Consider the following 19,546-nt stretch of genomic DNA (forward strand, 5'->3'; position numbering starts at 1 on the left):
CATTTGTCAGGCCTGTGAGAAACATGTTAAAATGCCCGAGCAGCTCCCCAGATAAATCCTACCGTGCACACAGACGCCTTTGTTGTGTCAGCCTGCCATCGGAGCTGCAGATTTACCATTAAAGGACCCTCATTATTAATCACAACTAATGCTAATTAATTAGGTGTCTGTGTGTGCACAGAGGGACCAGCTCTAAGTTTCAGTTTGTTGTGCGGTGTTTAATTGGTAACTCGGCCCAGAGCCCTTAATGGAGTGTTTTCCATTTGGAACGGGGAGTAGTTGACTAACAGAGGGCTGAAAAAAACATAGACAATGCTCTCATTAATTAAGACTGTGAGCTCAACTCTTGTTACTTTGTGCTGTGTGTGTTTGTGTTTGTGTTTGTGTGTGTGTGTGTGTGTGTGTGTGTGTGTGTGTGTGTGTGTGTGTGTTTAAACAGTTTCTGCATTGTGGGTGCCTGTTTATGAAGATTTGTTAAAAAAAGTGCATTTATTACATTGTATTTGGACATACTGCACCTGCAGCATTATCTTTTTTGTCTCTAATTTTGGAGATATTTGAGCACTTCGCAATTACATCAAAGGACAAAATGCAATATTGTCCAGCATTTAATATGCAACAGGCAATCATGAAAGTAGATTAAAACCTACCATAACAATACCTACCATGAATTTTGGATAGCAATCCATAACATTTTTAGCATGTCATCTTCAATGGATATTTTACAGTTTGAGAAGGACAAAAAAGATGGGAATGGAAACAGCATTAAAAAATTTCCCATTTCCAGTTGTACTTGGAAATTGACCATTTTTACAATTCAATTCTTTTTTGTGAAGAAACAAATTAGTAAGAGATGAATTACGGACAATTGGCTAAACCTGTACACAGCTACTATGAATGTGGTCTGCATCAGTCAGTACCACAGTCACCCCAATGGACCAGTGGACCAAAAGACTCCCCAAAAGCGGCGCTAAGGCCTCCATTAAGCACAAAGACAGAGTTAATTAGGAAGCTTATTGCCTCTCCCGAGGGCATGGGGGCTCCAAACACTCTCCTATACACCCTGCTGAGGGAATCTAGGCACAAACGGATCCACTGTAATTAACAGCGCTTAGCAAATCAACAGCAGCCCTTTTCTGATTGGCAGTGACTGTGAGAGCGTTAAAATTAACCAAATGAAAGATAATTATTTTTATTTTCTTTTGAATTCAGCCACAATGAGTTGTATCTCTCAGATGTCTACGCCTACATTTCCCCAAGGGTATCCTCATTTTTCAGGCAAATGACTCAAATACAATAACAGCAGTAATGCTGTAGCTCATTCAACTGATCATATTTTGAATGCTCCACGCAACTCACAAGTTAATTTAGCAGCAGTGTACAGAGTTCCTGTATTTTCAGTGACGATCTACATTTGTCCTAGTTGTTTCTCTCTATGTACACCCTCTGCACAAACACATTTGTATAATTTTCTTGGTGCAGAGATATAAACCGAAAGCAGACACATGATGAAGAGCGCAGTTTCAGAGTTTGGATGATGACTAATGGAGGGGATCATGTGTGATTATGTCTGACCTGTAGTAAGCCCCCCGTCCCATTCGTCTGTTATCACAGGCAACAAATGATGTCTACAGATAAGCCTGGGGGCCAGTCCTCAGAAGGTGAAGAGTTCATTTCCATATTTCATGATCTAAGACCCCATCAGTCAAATGTCAGACCTCTCTATCTGGCTAGATGACAGAAGTGATGTGTGAATTGGGTCTGGACTAAGTAGATGAATGATGAGGTCACCTTACACCTTGCAGTGCTATAGCCATAACCATTTTACACTACACGTAAAGATGCAGTGGTGGAACTGAGACATAAAACCTTAATTCAGTTTGCTGACCTTGTTGTGTGTGAAACAGTATTTTAATTGTAACTTTACATACATTTTTTGACATAAATTCATAGTGTACATCACACAAGTGTAGTGTTAAGACGAACCTGCGGCTTGTGAGCCACATGCAACTCTTCGCCTGCTCCTGTGCAGCTTGGGGCTGTTCTATCGGTGTTCTCAGTTGAGTTATTTTTTACATTTCAAAATGTATTTCTGATAACTCAAAATGCATTTGAATATTTGACAATACTGCCAATAAATTTATTAATACTTTTAAAATAAAAAATAATTTTGTCATTGTGATTTGATGAGGAATCTCCTGCAAGTCATGCATGTAGCTACTCTAGCCCAAACATAAAACATACATTTTGTTTTTGTGCGGAACGAAATGGGAAACACTTCTGCTTGATATACCAGACTTTACTGCTACATTTTAAAGCTTCAAACCTGGAACGCCATTTCACCTCACTCCATGCTAACATGGCCCAGGAGTTTCCCAAAGGCACTAAACTTCGCAAGCGCACAGTAAACGCATTGAAATGTCAGTCAGAGAAGCAGACTCTGTTTTTTCGATAATTTACGAAGCAGCCAGGCACGGTCACACCGGCATCATGTCAGGTGGCTTGGAACACTGCTCATGCTATAAAGTCATACAGTTAAGGGGAATTTGTGAATACATGCCTCAGAGATGTCGTTGCCATCCTCACTCCTGAAAATGACAATTTGAAGCATTCTGTGTCAGACCTGCAGCTGTCACGTCACACCATTGAACATTGAATATCAGATATTAACAACTCAATTCAAATAAAGTTGTACACGGATCTTGAGAAATGCTGGTATTTCAGCATTGCTTTGGATGACTCTTGTGACATTCAAGATAAGCCACAGTTGGCAGTATTTGTATGGCCTGTGTCGGAAGACTGCACAATTAAGGAAGAGCTGCTTGACATTGTGCCAAAGACAGTGCACTAGCTATAGCTATGTTGGAATCTGCAAATGGCCTTGTAGGACTGTGTAAAGCTGACGACTATTTCCTGGATTTTTGGACGTTTCATTGCATCATCCATCAAGAGAACCTGGTGCCTAAGAAGCTGAGTTTGGACCACGTCATGAAACTTGTGCTAGAAATTGTGAATTTTATTCACACTCATGCTCTCAATCACAGAGAGTTCAAAAATCTCATAGTTGAACTTGATGAACTTATTTTTTTTGGTTTGTTTGTTTTGGGTTTTTTTTTTTTGTTTGTTTGTTTGTTTTTTTTAACCTAATGAAGCTGTTTCTGGAAGATAAGCATAAGGACCATCCTGACCTACATGATCCCCAGTGGATTTCAGATTTGGGATTTCTGGTCGACATGCTGCATCATCCAAACAAACTGAATTTCAATCTGGAGGCCTGCCTGCCCTTGTGCAAAGTGTTTCCACGTTTGTCAACAAACTCACGCTCTTCCAGACGCATCTTCAAAAGGGAGAGCTCACACATTTTCCCTCCTTGTTGAAGTCAAGTGGAGAAACAGTTGAGGTCTCAAAATGGAGAATAGCATGCTATGCAACACTGGTTGAAAATCTGCTGCAGAGTTTTGAGGACAGACTCTGCAACCTGAAGCAAAAACAGCCACAGATCACATTCCTCGTCAACCCTTTCACTGCTGAATCGGATTGTTTGAAAGCCCCTTTAGATTGAATTTTCTTAGAATTCAGTGTCACTATTATATGATTTAAAAGATTTATTTACATTATTACACTTACAAAATCACTTAAAACAAGCAGCATACAAAAGTGCAGTTTAAAATATAAAGTGACAAACATTTATAGGCGTAAAATGGCAAAAATGCAGCAAAAGACAGACAATTTTTATAAAGATGGGGATGGAGTAAGAGCAAAGAAGACAGCGGTACAGGAAAAAAAAATGAGAAAGGGGGGTTGACTATGTCCACAGGTAGGTTATTTCTCTCTGTAAACATATGTATCCATTTGTCCCGTGGGTGCGTCCCCTTGGCGTCCCGTCGGCAGTGGCTGGGTCACACCTCCATTAGGGGCTTTGTCACAGTGATTAATAGCTCTTTCTATCATCTTTAATTCACTCCCTGATGATCGCGGCCCTGCTCGCTGCTCGGGGTAATCGTGTGATGTATGAGTCCGCCCAACACCTCGTGGCAGAGGTGAAAATCATTCCACCCATGCAGATAGCAGGCCCGGGAACAAATGTTTTCCCTCTTAATAAAAATTAATGAATTTGGCGTCAAATGCGAGCATTCAAATACATGGGATATAAGCATGTGTCTGCATGTCTGTGTTTATGCTAAGTGTCATGATGTATTTTCCTAGGTACATGACTGATTTTGATGAGGAGATAATATTGTTTTCCTCATTATTTTTCACTGAATCTTTTATGTTGTTTTTTGGATACATCAGCATCAAAGGTTTGCATTTTTTCTTTGCACTTGCTTTCTTGTACTATCATGGTGTGTTATCTACAGTATGTTCATAATGCAGTTGAAGTCACGACGCTGCTTCCAGCTGGAGTTCCCCTTCTCTACCCAGAATTCTTTTAGCGCTCCCTCTTTGATGAAGGGCGTCAGCTTGCTATGATGAAGTAATGTCCATTACTGAACAAACAAACAGGACTATTTGCTTTAAGTAGGCAGACACACAGGAGTGCACAAAGGCACACACACACTCACACACACACACACACCCACATACCAATCTGATCAACTGTGTGAGTGTCCTTACCGCCCCACACGTCTAAGCAGAGCTACGGTCTTTGACTTATCAATCATCTGTACATGAAACCACAATTTTTAAAACTCTGAACATAGCATATTTGCTTTCGGCTAACGTTTACCTTACAGAAACATATATGTTTATGGGCTGAAATGCTCTCGTTGAGTCCAGTAGACCAGGGGAATTTCTGGTCTAAATCAAATATAAACTTGGAGACCAGTGTGAGAGGGGGAATGTCAGAGGAGAAACAGCAATGGAGGGATACAGTTACCTTTAAAAGCTCTTGTCCCTCTACCATATGGCAAGCTTCACATCCAGTACTATAACCGCGTTACACAGTCTCTGTGCTGAAAATCATTACGTTGACTCCCAGAGCCACATTGGGTTTCATGCCCGGCCCGGCTCAGCAGAGTCTTTAAAAGACTTTTCCCTTCAAACATGCTGGGCCCCCACAGTGTGTGTGTCAAACACAATAGTTGCGCAGACACTGTGATCAGGTATTGCTGCAAGGGAACAACTTGGAGAAATACTCAAATTGTAGATCTAGTTAGACAAACACACATAACACCCAAAAGCAGCCAGATATCTAGGTATAATTGACAGCTGATTCAGTGCAGTATGTTCATACATAGAGTTCTTTCTCCACAGCAAATACACATTTTGACAGGAATTACTGTATGACAGAGGAAACACTCATGTAGTGCACTTCGCTGACAGCTTTGCATTTTCACTAGATATTATTCTTCGACCTTGCCAAAGTGGAAGTAGCACATATTTTAAGAATATTCATGCAATGTACTTGGCTTATCTTGTGCCTCAAGTAATGCGTCAAAGTTTGTAACCGTTTAAAGGTGAGTGCACATGAAACAGTTCAATGATTTTGTCCAGGTCTTGAGTTAATCTTTCAGGTTAGTTTATGACCACCTGTGGCCAATCACAATGACCCCTTCAGTCAATCAGAAGCACAGTTACTTCATGGTCGGTGAACAAGAGGTGCGTGTGTGCGTATCGGTGTGTACATGCATGTGGATCAAAGGTTCCATGGCTGACAGCGCAGCGGTACAGTGTCACACAGGCAGCCCTTCAGGAATGTTCCTCAGCCCAGGGATGGGTTGTGGAGCCTCATTAGCAGAGCCCCCTCTCCCCGTGGCCTGTCAGCCTGCGTTAGGCACAGCCCACCACAGATATGCGCCGGGGGAGCAGCAGCTTCCTATGGATCATATCCGGCTTTGAGTGTCTCTCTGTCTCACTATATGACACCTTACTGACAGGCATGTTCATTAGCTTGCTGTCTTGATCTGTCAGAATAGTTAATCTGTTTGTTTGTTCCGATTATCTGTATTTGAACCTTTCTTTCTGACCGTCCGCTTGCCTTTGCATGTAATTCTATCAGTTTTTCTCACTTCTGTGCTTCTGTTCAAGTAGAAAAAATATTTCTTGCAACCTCTGGCAGTGCTACTTTCCTCCTCCACCTGCACACTGTGTCAACAGTGTGAATGATTCAATCCCTCTTCCACCGTTAAGCCCCAACTAGCCACGTGTGCCACTCTGAAGAAGCCCAGTGTGGGTTCAGGGGTCATTTTCTATGTCCTGTTTCACTCTATTCACAATTAACCCCAGTGTGCTTCCCTCTGTTTTCACTGTACAGCAAAGAAAGAGTTCAGGAAAGGGAAATATAAAACAGTCAGAGCAGTACAATGCTGAGTTGGCCCTGCTTACCCACCCTGGCATCAGCTCAACCAGATGCCAAACACACTAAATTGCTGCTGTTTCTTGCACTCCAAAAGCCTGTTTTTGAGTTATCAAGTCCAGTTATTTTACATTTTAGTATACATTTAAATGTGTCTGGTGGGAGTTTCCAAGGCCAGGAACATACACAGTGGTTAAGAATTAGAAAAAAGTAAAGAAAAACACTGGCATTGACGTGCTCTTTACTACTAAGCTGATTTAAAACAGAATCAAGGCTTTGTCACATGATATCTTTATTTGTTGTTACCACTCCATCGGACCTTTTGTCTTCTGCTGTTTATTTGAACTGATCAAGTTATTACATGTACACTTTATATGTTTTGCTAATTTGTTGTTCGTAGTTGAAATAAGATAAAGACGAGAGGTTTCTTTTGGAGCTTTTGTCAGTATTTGAGGAACGTTATAGGAAAGATCACCCGTTGCCAGTGTTATATTGGGAAAAACTGTGTAATCCAACAGTCACAAACATCTCACAGAGCATTGCCCTCACATGGAGACTCTCTTTGTTTCGTCCACAGGTGATGGTGATGATGAGTTTGCCCTTTACTCGTCTGACATCTTAGACGATGTTTGTGGCTCTGATGGTGATCCTACCCTGTCTTCGGCCCTGGCAGAGGACCCAACATCCCCTCCACTCTCTGATGATGATGCTTCACCCCAGGAGCCCTTGTCCTTCCAACACTCAAGCATCTTTTTATCCCAAGAAGACTTGACCATTCCCCTGGACTTTGAACTGCGAGAGTCGGCAGTTGCAAGTGGTGGCCTGGGCATCTGGAGCCGCAGGAGGGTTAGTGTTGGTGAGCGCTTTGGACCATACGTTGGAGAGCACAGGCCTTGTCTCCGAGACCCCACTCAAGGCTGGGAGGTAGGAACATAGTAAATAAAGAGAACTTCATTGTGTATATTCTTAAAGTGTTCCAAAAATATTGCTTTACTTACTTTAGATGCTACTTCCATACAGGTAGAATAATGTTTGTACAAGTGCACAGCAACTGGTGAACATCAATAATTCAGAAAACGGGCATTTTTACAGAGGTTACCCTATTTTTTTTCAAGGTTTTAGGGTGGATTTAATAGCAGCAAGGGTAAAGAAATTTGCCGTGTTTTTTAACCAATCATCTGAATCTTTGGCTCAAGTAAAAACATGAAAATTGCAGTTCCATTTTTTCAGCAACAGTAGTAAGACACTTTCTGACGCGGGGCAGGAGGGTGGGGGGTTTCCTTGGCAATTGTACACTGCAGTGTTCACATCACTTGTCTTTTTATTTCCTCCAGTGTCGTCATGTTCACATTTAGCCCAGTGACCACAAGGCTGTTGTTGCTGTTTGTTGCCCAGTGATGTAATGTTAGCTCAGTGCCATTGAAAGAAAGGGAGCTGAGGTTGTGCTCTTAACCCAATTAAAATGAAAAGCTATAAATCCCTTCTTCATCCTGGTTAGGGACCCAGTGCGGCCATTGGCAAATCACATATTGGTTAGCCAACACAAAAAATCGAAGGCAGGGTCACAGGACAAGGTCAAAGGTTAGATGTGGTCTCCGTCAGTGTCAGGCCAGTTTGGTTTTATGGAGCAGGAGGATGGGCCTGGCTGAGTATCAGCCTCATTTAGTCTCCCTAAATAGATCCTCTCTAATTTGGATGTGAGGATTTAGGCCTTCATATTCAGTCTTAGGTCTTTGTCCCTTTGTAGAACAGAACAGAACCAAGCTTATTAAGAATCGCTGACCATGCAGTTCATGAAATGAAAAGTCACAGGTTTAAAGAAAAGATAATTCAATAGAGCATTCTTTGTCTTACTTTAGTCTCCCTTAATCCATTTTAATCCAGCACTTTCAACCTGACTGAGAACACGTTGGTAAAGTATCAACATTCAGCTCATATAAATAGTTTTGGATTTGGACCGGTGCTCGTTGGGTTTGCATCATAGAGCATTACTCCAGCCCATCAGCTCTGACTCAGTGGTTTTGGCTCAGACCAAACCAAAATAAATTTCTTTTTTTTTTTTTTTTTTCACTCTGGACTACATTTCTCCCGGAAATAACTTCTCCCTCATTATCAACTGCCGGGTGAGACGCAAATTTATAAATGTCTTATGAATAGATGTGAGGAAAACTCTTAATTTTTGTCCATTCTCATAACACGGAATCTTGATTTAAAAAAAAAAAAAGTCTCTGTCCCTGCCGAAGAGATTTACAGCCAGTTGAACAAGCTCTCTTGGTTATTCTTTTTCCCAGGGAAGGAAATAAAGGAAAAAGAGGTTTCATGAATTTTAATCTGGTGGTAATTTATGGGGAGCTTGAATAATAATATGTATTTAAAAAGCTGAGGAGCTGGGAGTATGCATGTGTGTGTGTGTGCGGGTGTGTGTGTGTGTGTGTGTGTGTGTCTGGGGGTAGGCAGCTGGGTGGGTGGGGGGGGCTGAGGGGTAAGATGGGATCCTGGCGAGGCAGCACTGTATCACAATGTTTAATTACCACCCTGACAGCGAGCCATAACTCTTTCCATTAAGTAAATAAGTTGTAAAGAATTTATGATGAAATGCCACATTATTCAGAATGGATATTCAGTGATGACATCCCTCTGCATTAAATATGGTAAATGCCATTAAGCCCTCCTGACCCTCCCCCCTCTTCTCCCATGCCCACCCGTTTACCATCCCTCGCCCATTGCTCACCCCCCTCCCCTCCCGCCTGCCTGCAAACCGTCAATATGCCAATAAGCCTGCGGAGGGTCTGTAAAAATAAAATTGATTTGGTAAATGTGAGTTAAGATAGATATGTTTGCTTTCATCATCAATTCCGCACAGCGTGGCGAGGTGATGTCACCGACCGGGGAACGATAAAGTGGCGCTCCCATCTGGAGAGTTTGATGAAGGGCCCTGAGCGGCCCAGGCCAGTGGTGACAGACTGGGGGAAGTTTGTCACCAAGGAGGCCACCGCTCCTCAGCACCATCACCATAAATTTGTGGGCTTTATTCATAAAGGGGAATAGTGAGTTATGGGGTCCATGATGCTTTATGAATACAGGAATGGTGACTTATGGGAAAGATAGCTTCAGTAAATAAGAGGTAGAGAGGCAGCACCGAGGGGTCTGTCAGGCTGAGACGCTCACCTACACTCTTGTATGCAGAACTGGAGTGCTGACTGTGCCAGCAGTCATATGCCCACTGTGTGTGTTTGAGTCTGTGTGTGTGTGTGCATACATGTATCTGTGTGTGTATGTGAGCTGAGACAAATCTATCAATGTTTGCTTTGTGAGTTCAGTGAGTTTAGAATTTTCAAAAGAGTGAATTGTGTTTGAGTTAAGGATTTTATCATTTATTTGGATTCATTTGAGAGAGATTTATCTGTGTCAGTGTGTAGAATTTCTCATTTGAGAATGAAAACTACAGAGATGGACCAAAATTAACTAAATAAGACAGGCTATACAGAAATATTTTACATATTCCTAGTTGAAAAATATCATGTTTTCACTCTAGATTTTACAGAAAAACTGAAATATGGAAGATATTTTTTAAATCTCCTGAATCAAACCCAATGATTTTGTTGATTTTTGCAATCAGAGTAATTGTACATTCAGTTCAGTTATTCTGAATACAAATTAAATCAAACTAATTCCTAATTGTTAATAAATCCAGTTTACTTTGAGTTTATATTTGGATTTGTTGAACATAACAGCTCATTAATTAATTAATAACAGCTCAAAAAATGACTAATAAAGGGTTAAGTAATTGATTTATTTCCCCAGAATTTATTTAAGAATTTCACTTTTAAAATTAAAGGAAAAATCATGAACTGAAAAATATGGCACTCCATCTTTCATGTGACAGAATAAGCATGAGGTGGCCTGCACTTTGCCCACAATATTTGCATGTATTTTTGTATGGCTTCCTTGGAAATACTCTTAACGCCTGGATGCCCACCAGTCCATATTCTGCTGTCTCTCTCTCTGAGTTGTTAGGCACATTGAAATTCAAACTCCATTTGTGTCTGTCCTCTTCTCAGCAGCAGCAACAATAAGATAGAGAGTTAGACTCCGGGAGAGAGTTATCCAACACTCAATGAGTCTTTGGGCTCAACCAAACTCGCAGCCCCACGGGATTATGGGTCCTGGGCTTAAAAAGCTGGGTGCCTCCTGCTGTAGGAGCAATGGGCGGAGCAGGTTAGGGGTGCGAGAAGGGGTGGGATGGTGAGCAGGGCGGGACAGGGGCGCTTAGGGCTTTTGTGCACCTCTTGAGTGAGAGGCGGAGGCGGAGGTGGAGGCGATAGTATTGGTGGTGAGGAGGTGGTGAAGGAGATTAGCAGTGATAGTGAATGGGAGTAGAGGATTAGGTGGCTGGGCAGGGCCTTTCCTGGCTGTGCCTGTCTCCTGAACCTCCTGGTCATGAGAGGATGGGAGGATGGAAGGAGGAGAGGCAGCTGCCCGGCCAGAAGGAGATCCATCCTGTAAATTGTTGTCAGCTAAAAAACTTTGCATTTCTAATGGTCTACTGAAATGGACAATTCAGTTATTGTGTTTTGATACCTATTGTTAGATCACAAACATACAATTATTGTTTAAAATGACATGTCTTGGTCCTAGTATGTGATGTGTGATATCTGCAAAACAGCAGAAACATCCCAAAAATATGAGACAAAGTTTTCTTTGGTATTTTTGCAGCTGTAGAGTGTACTGGTTTTGCCATTTTGCTTCTATATGTGCAGACTCTCAGAAAGGCGAATCCTGGAATCAGGGGTTTTGTCTGTCTGCGAGTTGCATGTGTGTCCACATATGCTCTTGTGTGTGCATACGTGCATGTGTGTAAGAGAGAGTGTGAGAGTGTGGACAGAGGGCGTTTCAAGAGGGCGTGTTTTTTGTGCACGGATAAGCCGCTGTCCTGAATGAATGCAGATGTCTCTGGCTGGCTGTTCGCCTGTCCCCTGTGCGCTGACGGCCTGTCACCTCTCTCTGTCACAGGGAGAAAGAGCCACTCTCAGTCCTGGCTAAAAGCCCCTTAATCCCCGAGCCCCTGCCACATCCCATCCACTGTCAGAGGAGATGGCCCTGCCCACAGCAGCGCTTAGAAAGGCAGGCGCTAGGGATGAACCTCTCTGTCACTCACGCACCTCTCAATGGACACACATCTTCACATTTTCACACACACGTACACGCACATATAGTTTTTTTTTAGAAATTCAAAGTGGAAAAAAAACCCTGTGTCTGCAAAGGCAATGTGAATGGCGGTTGTCAATGCATTGTGCTGCATGAACACAACGGCTGCGCTGACATCATTGTGGGATCTGTTTTCTCTCATGAGAGGAGCACTAACTGGCCGCCGAGACACTGTGTGTAATAATGAAGGAGCAGTTCACAGCATACACTTGGGTCTCATTGGAACTTAATGAATTGTAAGGAAGACAATAAAGACTATTAAAATCTGTTGTGACCGGATAGTGTAAGGAGGGAAATGTGTCACCATGTAAACGGAATGTTCTGTGCGAGAGACTGTTTTTGCCTTATGATAGCAGTGCTGCTAAGGAAACACATATCCTTTAATTATACCTTCTTTAATTGTATTTACAGCTACATTACTGAGCTCTGTGTGCAAGTGGGTGCAACAAGAAGCTGGATAGACCTGAGGGTAAGATGACTGCAGAGGGTAAGGGTCAAAAGTAAATATGGTGATGGGCACAAGGATTTTACTGGATTTGGGTCCAGGCTTAGTAGGATATGAACCTGGGCTAAGATGTTTGAGAGTGTGGGGGAAAACTCAGGCTGAGGGGAGTCCTATTTTCACCTGTCGGTATCATTCCCATGTTCTAATGAAGTCTGTAGCAGATAGTATTCAGGGGAACGTCATCATTGCCCTGCTTAGTAGCTGACATGTGGCACATCACATCAGTCACCTAACTAGACTAAGGCACACTGAGGTTTAACTTGCACTCCAGTGCCCAAATCAGTTCAACTGGAGACCAGGATGCTGGCAGTATATGATATAATCCTTAAATTAGTATATATCAGTACCCTGGGAGTTGTGTTTGTGTTGGACGAATCTGCACCTCATGATTTATGTCAGTGGCAATGTTTATTATCAATGCTGGAAATATGTAGCAAGGCAAAGGCCGTGGCAGCGATTGTGTGCATACAAGTCCAACATTCATGCAGGGGACCCAAGTTTGTATTCCATCACAGACCCACAGTTCAGCCTTCGCTTTTTTATGAATTGACATTATATTTTCAAAAACCAAGTGTTTTAGTTGCCAAACCCTAGCCATATTTTAACCATAGTTTATTTCCTATGACCACACATTTTACTTAACCTTAACTAGGGCTTCAACTAATGATTTTCATTTCATTAGGGATTAATCTGTGAATTATTTTTCGATTAATCGATTATTTGTTGGTGAAAAATATCAATTACTGTTTCCTAAAGCCCAAGATGAAAAACCTAAAATGTCTTGTTTTGTCAACAGCCCACAACTCAAAGATAGTAGGTGATTCATTTAATAGTTGGCAACTAAACAATTAATAAATGAATTGACCAATTGTTGCAGCTCAGTTTACGACAGTCTTGTCTGGTGATAGGGTTGTATAAACAGCCTCAGACTGTCATATCACATTATTATTATTATGTGTTGCTGCACTAAGATCAAGGTAACCATCTCAAATGTTTTAAATACAGTTGGCTTTCTCTATCTAAAAAAACTAAACCAAAACATTTTGTTATATTTTTCTCACGTCACAGCAACCAGTCAATACCCAGGCTCGTCAGCTAGGTTTAATCAACAGTAGAATATAATATTAGAACAGTTTATATATTTTTGCCTGACAATTTAATCAATTCAAGAATTTATTGAATTGAATTGGCCCTGATCCTGATGAGTAAACATCATGTGCCTTAAACTACTGAGCTATCAAAACCCCCTTGGCCTCTAACTTCCTTCACATGGTGCAGAGTGTGCAGCCTCCCTCCTGTTAAAGCAGCTCCAGTAATGCCTTCAGCCATGTGTGTGTCTGCTTTTGTGTCTCCTGGTGTCTGTGAGGGAGATGAGCTCCCCATCCAGTGTAACTGGAGCTTAATTGTCTTGGACGGGAGTGATGTCCATTCAAAACCCCAAAGACAAAAAAAGCTGGGGGTCTGTCTCCCTGCCTCCCAGTTGATTGGTAATCCCTTTCTTTGGGTTAATCTGTTGTGTTTGTTGGTGCTGGTTGAAGCTAGTGTGTGTCTGTTTGGAGGGGGGGGGTGTAATTGACATTCTAATCTCATGTGAGAGGAGTGAGGGAAGATGAGGCACACTCATAAAGAAGGAGTGTAAGATAAAAAGTGCAAGAGGATTCCACTACATGAGTTCAGGGTCGGTCAAGTCCTACACGTTTTTTGAGGCTACTCTCCTCTTGCAGTCAAAAAGGACAAAAAAAAAAAAAAACTATACAAATTTCTGATTTCCCCCTCATTCCTTAACACTGCCCCCCCCCACCTTCTCTTCCTCGCTCCCTCCTCCCCCTTCTTTCTCTGTTCCCAGCAGGGAGGGGAAGCTAGGTTAACTAACTGAACAAAGTCAGAGTGAATTGCAGAAGGACAAAGGCGGGCATGAGTGGGGGCTCTGCCAGTCGGAAGGTGTAGCCAGCAGCACAATACCAGGTGAAGGAGGCCCTCGTCAGGGGTCCGTCCAAGCAGGGCAAAGGTCATGGGCCTTAATAGAGCCGAAGTGAATGGAAGGACTTACTTGATTGAAGAGGGAGGTTGGGAAAAGGAGGGATGAGGAAGGAGGGGTTCACCTGTTTGAAAAGCTCAGAGGGGGGGCTTGTTTCTCCCAACATTAAATCTGACCTGTTGGGATGCAGACAAAAATCTGACTAGCTGATATCTCATGGTGGGAGTCACAACACACACATACCACACTCCGACCTGAAAAGGGAGGCTGATCACATCGGAAACACGTGCAGGACAAACTCAATAACATAATGACAAACGTCTAGACAGCCACAGATATAATAGAGTTTATATGCAGGTGCATTGACTCATCGGCGGGATATAAATGCTACTGCCTTGTAAGACACATTTACATCATCAATCCTTAGCTGTTATAGTGCTCTGAATACTCTGAGGGAGATGTATAGTGCAAGACTTGTCGGAGCAAGAGATCTGCAAAGTCGCTGTCAAATCCATTATTTTTAAGACATTTCCGTTATTAGATGGTTTACAGAGGAAAGTAATAGGAGAAATGAGAGAAGAGAGGATGACATGCATGTTCTCACAGCAGAATTTGATTCTTATGTTGCCTGCTAAAGAGCCTCTGAGCTCTTGTGAGTAAAGCATCGAGTGAAAACGTGAAAAATCCTTCTGCTCATTCACAGCTTCATATTGTAAGCATAAATGTGGTGAAGGTACTGAAGTAACATTAGGAAAAGAGTGAGGGGAATGTGCAAGAGTTACTGACTCCACCCAGGATAGAAGCATTTGAATCAAGCACACCTCATTAGCTGTCTACACAGTTCCCCTTAGCAAGAAAAAGAAAAAAAAAAGTGCTATTATTCACTTACACACACAGAGAGAGATCAACACTGCATGTTTGGAATGTGTATGCATACAGTAACCTCACAGTTACCCAAAAACATACACCAACATAGTAAGCCCCCGAGGTTTACACACACATACACAAAATGTGCCCCCTGCACTCTGCACAGATAGGAGTGAAAATGAGGGGACCCCTAAACAGCATACAGGAAACAGAGGTGATGAATTCCGTGTGCGGGGCCACAGAGCCAGGCTCATAGATACCTTATCTAGGGGGATTGATAGGGGAAGGGCCTTCCCTTAAAACACACTACTGATTGTTTCCAAATGTCTTCCCAATGGGGAGGGTTAGAGAGAGGGGGAGACAGCGACTCGGGGGCAGAGCCTGCAAGCTTTTTATTGGTCCAGTCCGGGGAAACGGAGAGGAAACAGCAACTCTGTCCCGGCTTTCCTGCCCCGAGTTGCTGCTAGTGCTTAACTACCAGTCAGATCGCATTACCCAGGCAGTAAATCTAAGTACCGGTTAACGCAAATAATCAAGAGCTAATACTGCTCTACGAAACCACTTTCTCTGTGTCTGTGGTCAGGGCTGTGCAAACAGGCACAAGCCAAGGCCCTCTGTCCTCTCAGCCTCTGCCAGACTCTCGCTCACTCTCTCACGGCTATTATAACCTACACAAAGTCCCAATCTCCATTTACTTGTGTATCAATATATCCCTCATGGAGTGTGCACCTCTGTGTGTGCGGTGTGTGTGAGTTCATTCACATGTTCAAGTCTCTCTTCTGTCTCTGCACTACAGTTCAAAGGGTAATGGGACAGTGCGGTCTGGTTTGAGAGCTTATTACTGGGTTAAGCACTAAAAAACGCAGGCCGGGCCACATTCAGCACGGTAACACCGTACCCCTCTTCCAATTACTCCACATTGCCGCTCCAATTAGAGTGGAGCAGGTCCAAAACCAGAACTGAGAGCTGCCAGGTTTAGAGAGAGAGAAAGCAGAGGCCCCGGGTGGCAGTAATGAGGTCTTAACCCTGACTTCGCTCTATTATGTCATAATGCTTTAATTCGAGCCATATGATAGGCTGCTGTGCGCTCTTATGTTATTGGAAAGTCAATATTTGTGAGCTGGCCCTGTCTGTTCCCCTCAGATGTGGCCTGGGAATAAGTGCAAAAAGCCAAAGATTGCTGAGGAGCAAATGACTGACAGAAGGGGAGACCACATCAGGTCACTCAGAAAGGGAGGGTGTTGCATGTGAGGTGATGGCATCCTGCATACTGACACAAATTATGAAATGATAAGATAAATAAATATGCCATGTCGACACCTGCTGATGGCTATTTTATTTTTTATCTATATTATCTACATCATACATTATATTATATCTATGTTTTTATATGTCACAGATGTTGTCAATGGTAAGGTGATAAACCAGCACCCCCTTCACACTACCAGTGTTGGCAGTAATATTACTGATTTTCTTAAAGAAAGTTTCTCATATACTGTAACATGATGTTCATTGAACTGATCCAGCACAGCATCTGTGATGTATACCATGAAAAATATGATTCAGGAATATTTGAATTTTATGTTAGTTTATATTTGACATTTTAGAGGGAAATATTATATTATAATTTTTACCTTACTACTTTTTTTTTTATCTAACAGCTATAGTTACTAGATGTTTTTTCAGATTAATGTCACATATAAAACAAAATATCAGTTTGTAAGATGCAATAATGCATTGTTATAAAACAGGAGTAGATCAAATTGGCTCTACCTCAACCAGCCACAACATTAAAATCCTGCTTATACATTAATATATCTGTAATAATAATCCTATAATATAATATAGATAATAATATAACATTATCAAAGGGGCTGTGTTGCATAATGAGCATTTTTACTTTTGATACTTTAACTATTTTGCTGATAATAATTCTGCACTTTTACTTAAGTGCAGAATTATTAGAATTACTTAAGTGAGATTTTGAGTATATAGGACTTTTACTTGTAATGCTTTATTTTTACATTGCAGCATTAAAACGTTTGAAGAGTTCTTCCATCGTTGTAATTTACACAACACTACATCCCTGCCCACACACCTGAGACCAGCCATTCACAATGTTATCACTTTCCAATCAAAAGCAGTTTTTTTGCCCTACTGTTGCACCAAGTTCCTATTAACTAACTGTGTATTTGTTAATAGTTTGTACAGTGTTTGAAGGTCACATTTTAAATTAATGTGGCTCTCATATTTAATGGGGTTAATTACCCTGGTAATAACCCAGGATCACATCCTGGTCAATAATTGTTTTGTAATTGGTTTCAGGTTGCATAATAATGATACAGTCCATCAATTTGTGTCATTGGATAATTACAATAGGGGATGTTTAATTATAGTCAGAATAAATATGCCTTCATTTTAAATAATGAGAACTAATTGGTAGATTCTATCTTTTGAAAGAAGGGAAGAATTTACTGTACCTGCTTGTACATTTTATTGAGTAATGGTACATAACGGCTACAAAGTTTTCTCTAAAGTGAACTGTATGGGCTACATATGCTGCAAATCAGACTTCATTTGTGTTCTGCAGAGTTACATTTCTTGTTTACACTTACAGTGACTCTAGGAATGTTTTTCTAACTACGTTACAGCTGCTTTTGCAGGGTATCTTTTTCATACACAGCATTGTTCATTGTTTGAAGACGTAAATTGAGCAATAAAAAGGGAATGCTTATTGGATATATTGGATTAGACATCCAGCATACTGTATGCTCATGTGTTTTGTGTTATATTTTTTTCTAAACTTTAGCACAGGGTACGGGATTGAGCTACACATGGCAGTCACCCTTAAATCCGCAGATAAATGGAGCTCACTCATCCGAAGATGGTGGGGAATAGATAGTGTTTCTCCTCCTGGGAGAGAGTGGAGGGGTGGGGGTGACTGGGATGAAAAAGAGAGTTAAAACATGCTTATGTATAGTGACCGAGGGGGTAGCTTGTGAGAAGATAGGATAGGCAAAACGAGACAACTAGACAGGGTGAAAACAAGAGTGATAGATGAGGCAGAAGAGAAACAAAGACGGATAAAGGGGAGAGAAGAGTACACGAAAGAGAGAAAATCAGTCAGAGTGAATGAAAGCGAGACAGAATGAGCCGAGGAGGTGGAGAGAGAACTCGATGTCCTGTCTCTTGTACGTGCCGAGGGAGACAGATTTCCCGGTGGAGTGTTCCCAAGTGTCCCCCTGCAGTCTGTAATAGGATTTTCCAGGCTACAGCAGGTAGTCTGTGAGGGAACTTTGTTCGTGGGCGCTCACAGATAAGGGTTAATGCAGCCCAAAGGTTCCTCCACTACACAGGGCGCTCTGGGAGTCTGTCGCTCCCTCCTCGTCGGCCTGCGTTGTCAGCACCAATCCGTCACAAAGGATTTCTTCCTGCAAAACTCAGTGGCCATTTCTGACATCTCCAACAAACTAATTGTTGTCTCCAATCCTGGCAAGCCCTGTGAAGTCCTAACGAGTTAGCGTCTTCTGCACAGATGAGAAAAAGTCTTGCAAAATCAATTTCTCAGCCGAATTACGTTTTGTCATCAGCCCAAGAGAAGAGAGGAGAGGATGCCAAGGCAGACCAGGCCAGGCCAGAGACTCTGAGAGCAGGGTTTGTGTCATCCGTATTCTCTCCTCCAATTGTTCTCTTTCCCCAGGCTGTTTTATGGCCGCTTCCCTTCCCTCCAAGCCACTTTATGACAGGCATTGTAATGTCTTTAGAGTTCTGGGCAGCCTCTGATTGGGCCATGCAGTGCTTCTCTCTGGCCCTTAGTGACATTGGGACCAGGTCCAACTGCCACCCAGGACACAGAGCCATAAATCATGCTGCTGGCATCGGGCTCCACTTCCTGAACAGCTACCAGTTCCTGCAGGGGACAAAAAGGCCTTTGTGGGCTTTAGGCAGCAAGAACGTCTCCTCTCTTTGAGGATTCTGAGGTTTATGAGCGATGCTGAGAACGATTGTGGGGAGAGAGAGAGAAAGTTTACACACATACTCTTTCTTTCTCTCTTATTAAGTAACTTTAATAAGGCTATGAATAAACTACTGCTAATAGCTACTGCATGTGAACACCTGTTGAACAGCAGGTCTTGATCAGATCAGCCACTGTTTGTTTATATACGTCCCCATGGAAACTTCTCCATTGACGTAACTGCACTAAGATAAAGTCATCAGCCTTCAGTTACTGCAAGAGTCCAACTTGGTGATTCCATCACTGTAATGTGAAGAATTGGACTGCCAGAGCTGCGGCGGCCCTCGCCAAAGGTGGCCTCCCTCCATCCCTCCATCGCTCCCTCCCTCCTTTACATTCCTCATTTCCACCAGTCTCCATCCTCCCTGTGTGTTTGGATGGCTCCACCTCACTGTCAGGGTGTGAGGGACGGCTGTTTTCCTTGCAGGCCAGATCAAGACAGGAGATTGGCCCCAGGGGGCCCGAGGATGTGAAGCTTCTGACACGTCCCGTAAATCTAGGGTGTCCCATCTCTACTGCTCGATCTGCGCACAGCAATGAGAACACCAATGAGGCGTGAGGATGAACATTCCTCAGGCCGTTCTCACACACGAACCCCTGGGTTTTGCTAGGAGAATAATACTTCGCTGCCCTTCTTTTCCGACTAGTGAGTCCACCTCAGAAAAAAGTCTGTCTTTG

At 42.4% G+C, this 19,546-nt stretch overlaps 1 protein-coding gene across 14 annotated transcripts in view; it reads left to right on the forward strand.

The window, feature by feature from the left end:
- The window catches only part of mecom (MDS1 and EVI1 complex locus), a 148,593-nt gene that overhangs the window by 46,419 nt on the left and 82,628 nt on the right, over positions 1 to 19,546 (forward strand). For all 14 annotated transcript variants that reach the window (XM_067594450.1, XM_067594442.1, XM_067594444.1 and 11 more), the window contains one exon: positions 6,873 to 7,219. Coding sequence is in view for 13 of the 14 variants with exons in the window: in XM_067594442.1 (XP_067450543.1) it covers positions 6,873 to 7,219 (347 nt within the window). In the remaining variant the exon portion in view is untranslated. The remainder of the gene's footprint in view (positions 1 to 6,872; positions 7,220 to 19,546) is intronic.

Source organism: Thunnus thynnus, chromosome 7 (assembly GCF_963924715.1).
Source record: "Thunnus thynnus chromosome 7, fThuThy2.1, whole genome shotgun sequence".
Taxonomy (NCBI): domain Eukaryota; kingdom Metazoa; phylum Chordata; class Actinopteri; order Scombriformes; family Scombridae; genus Thunnus; species Thunnus thynnus.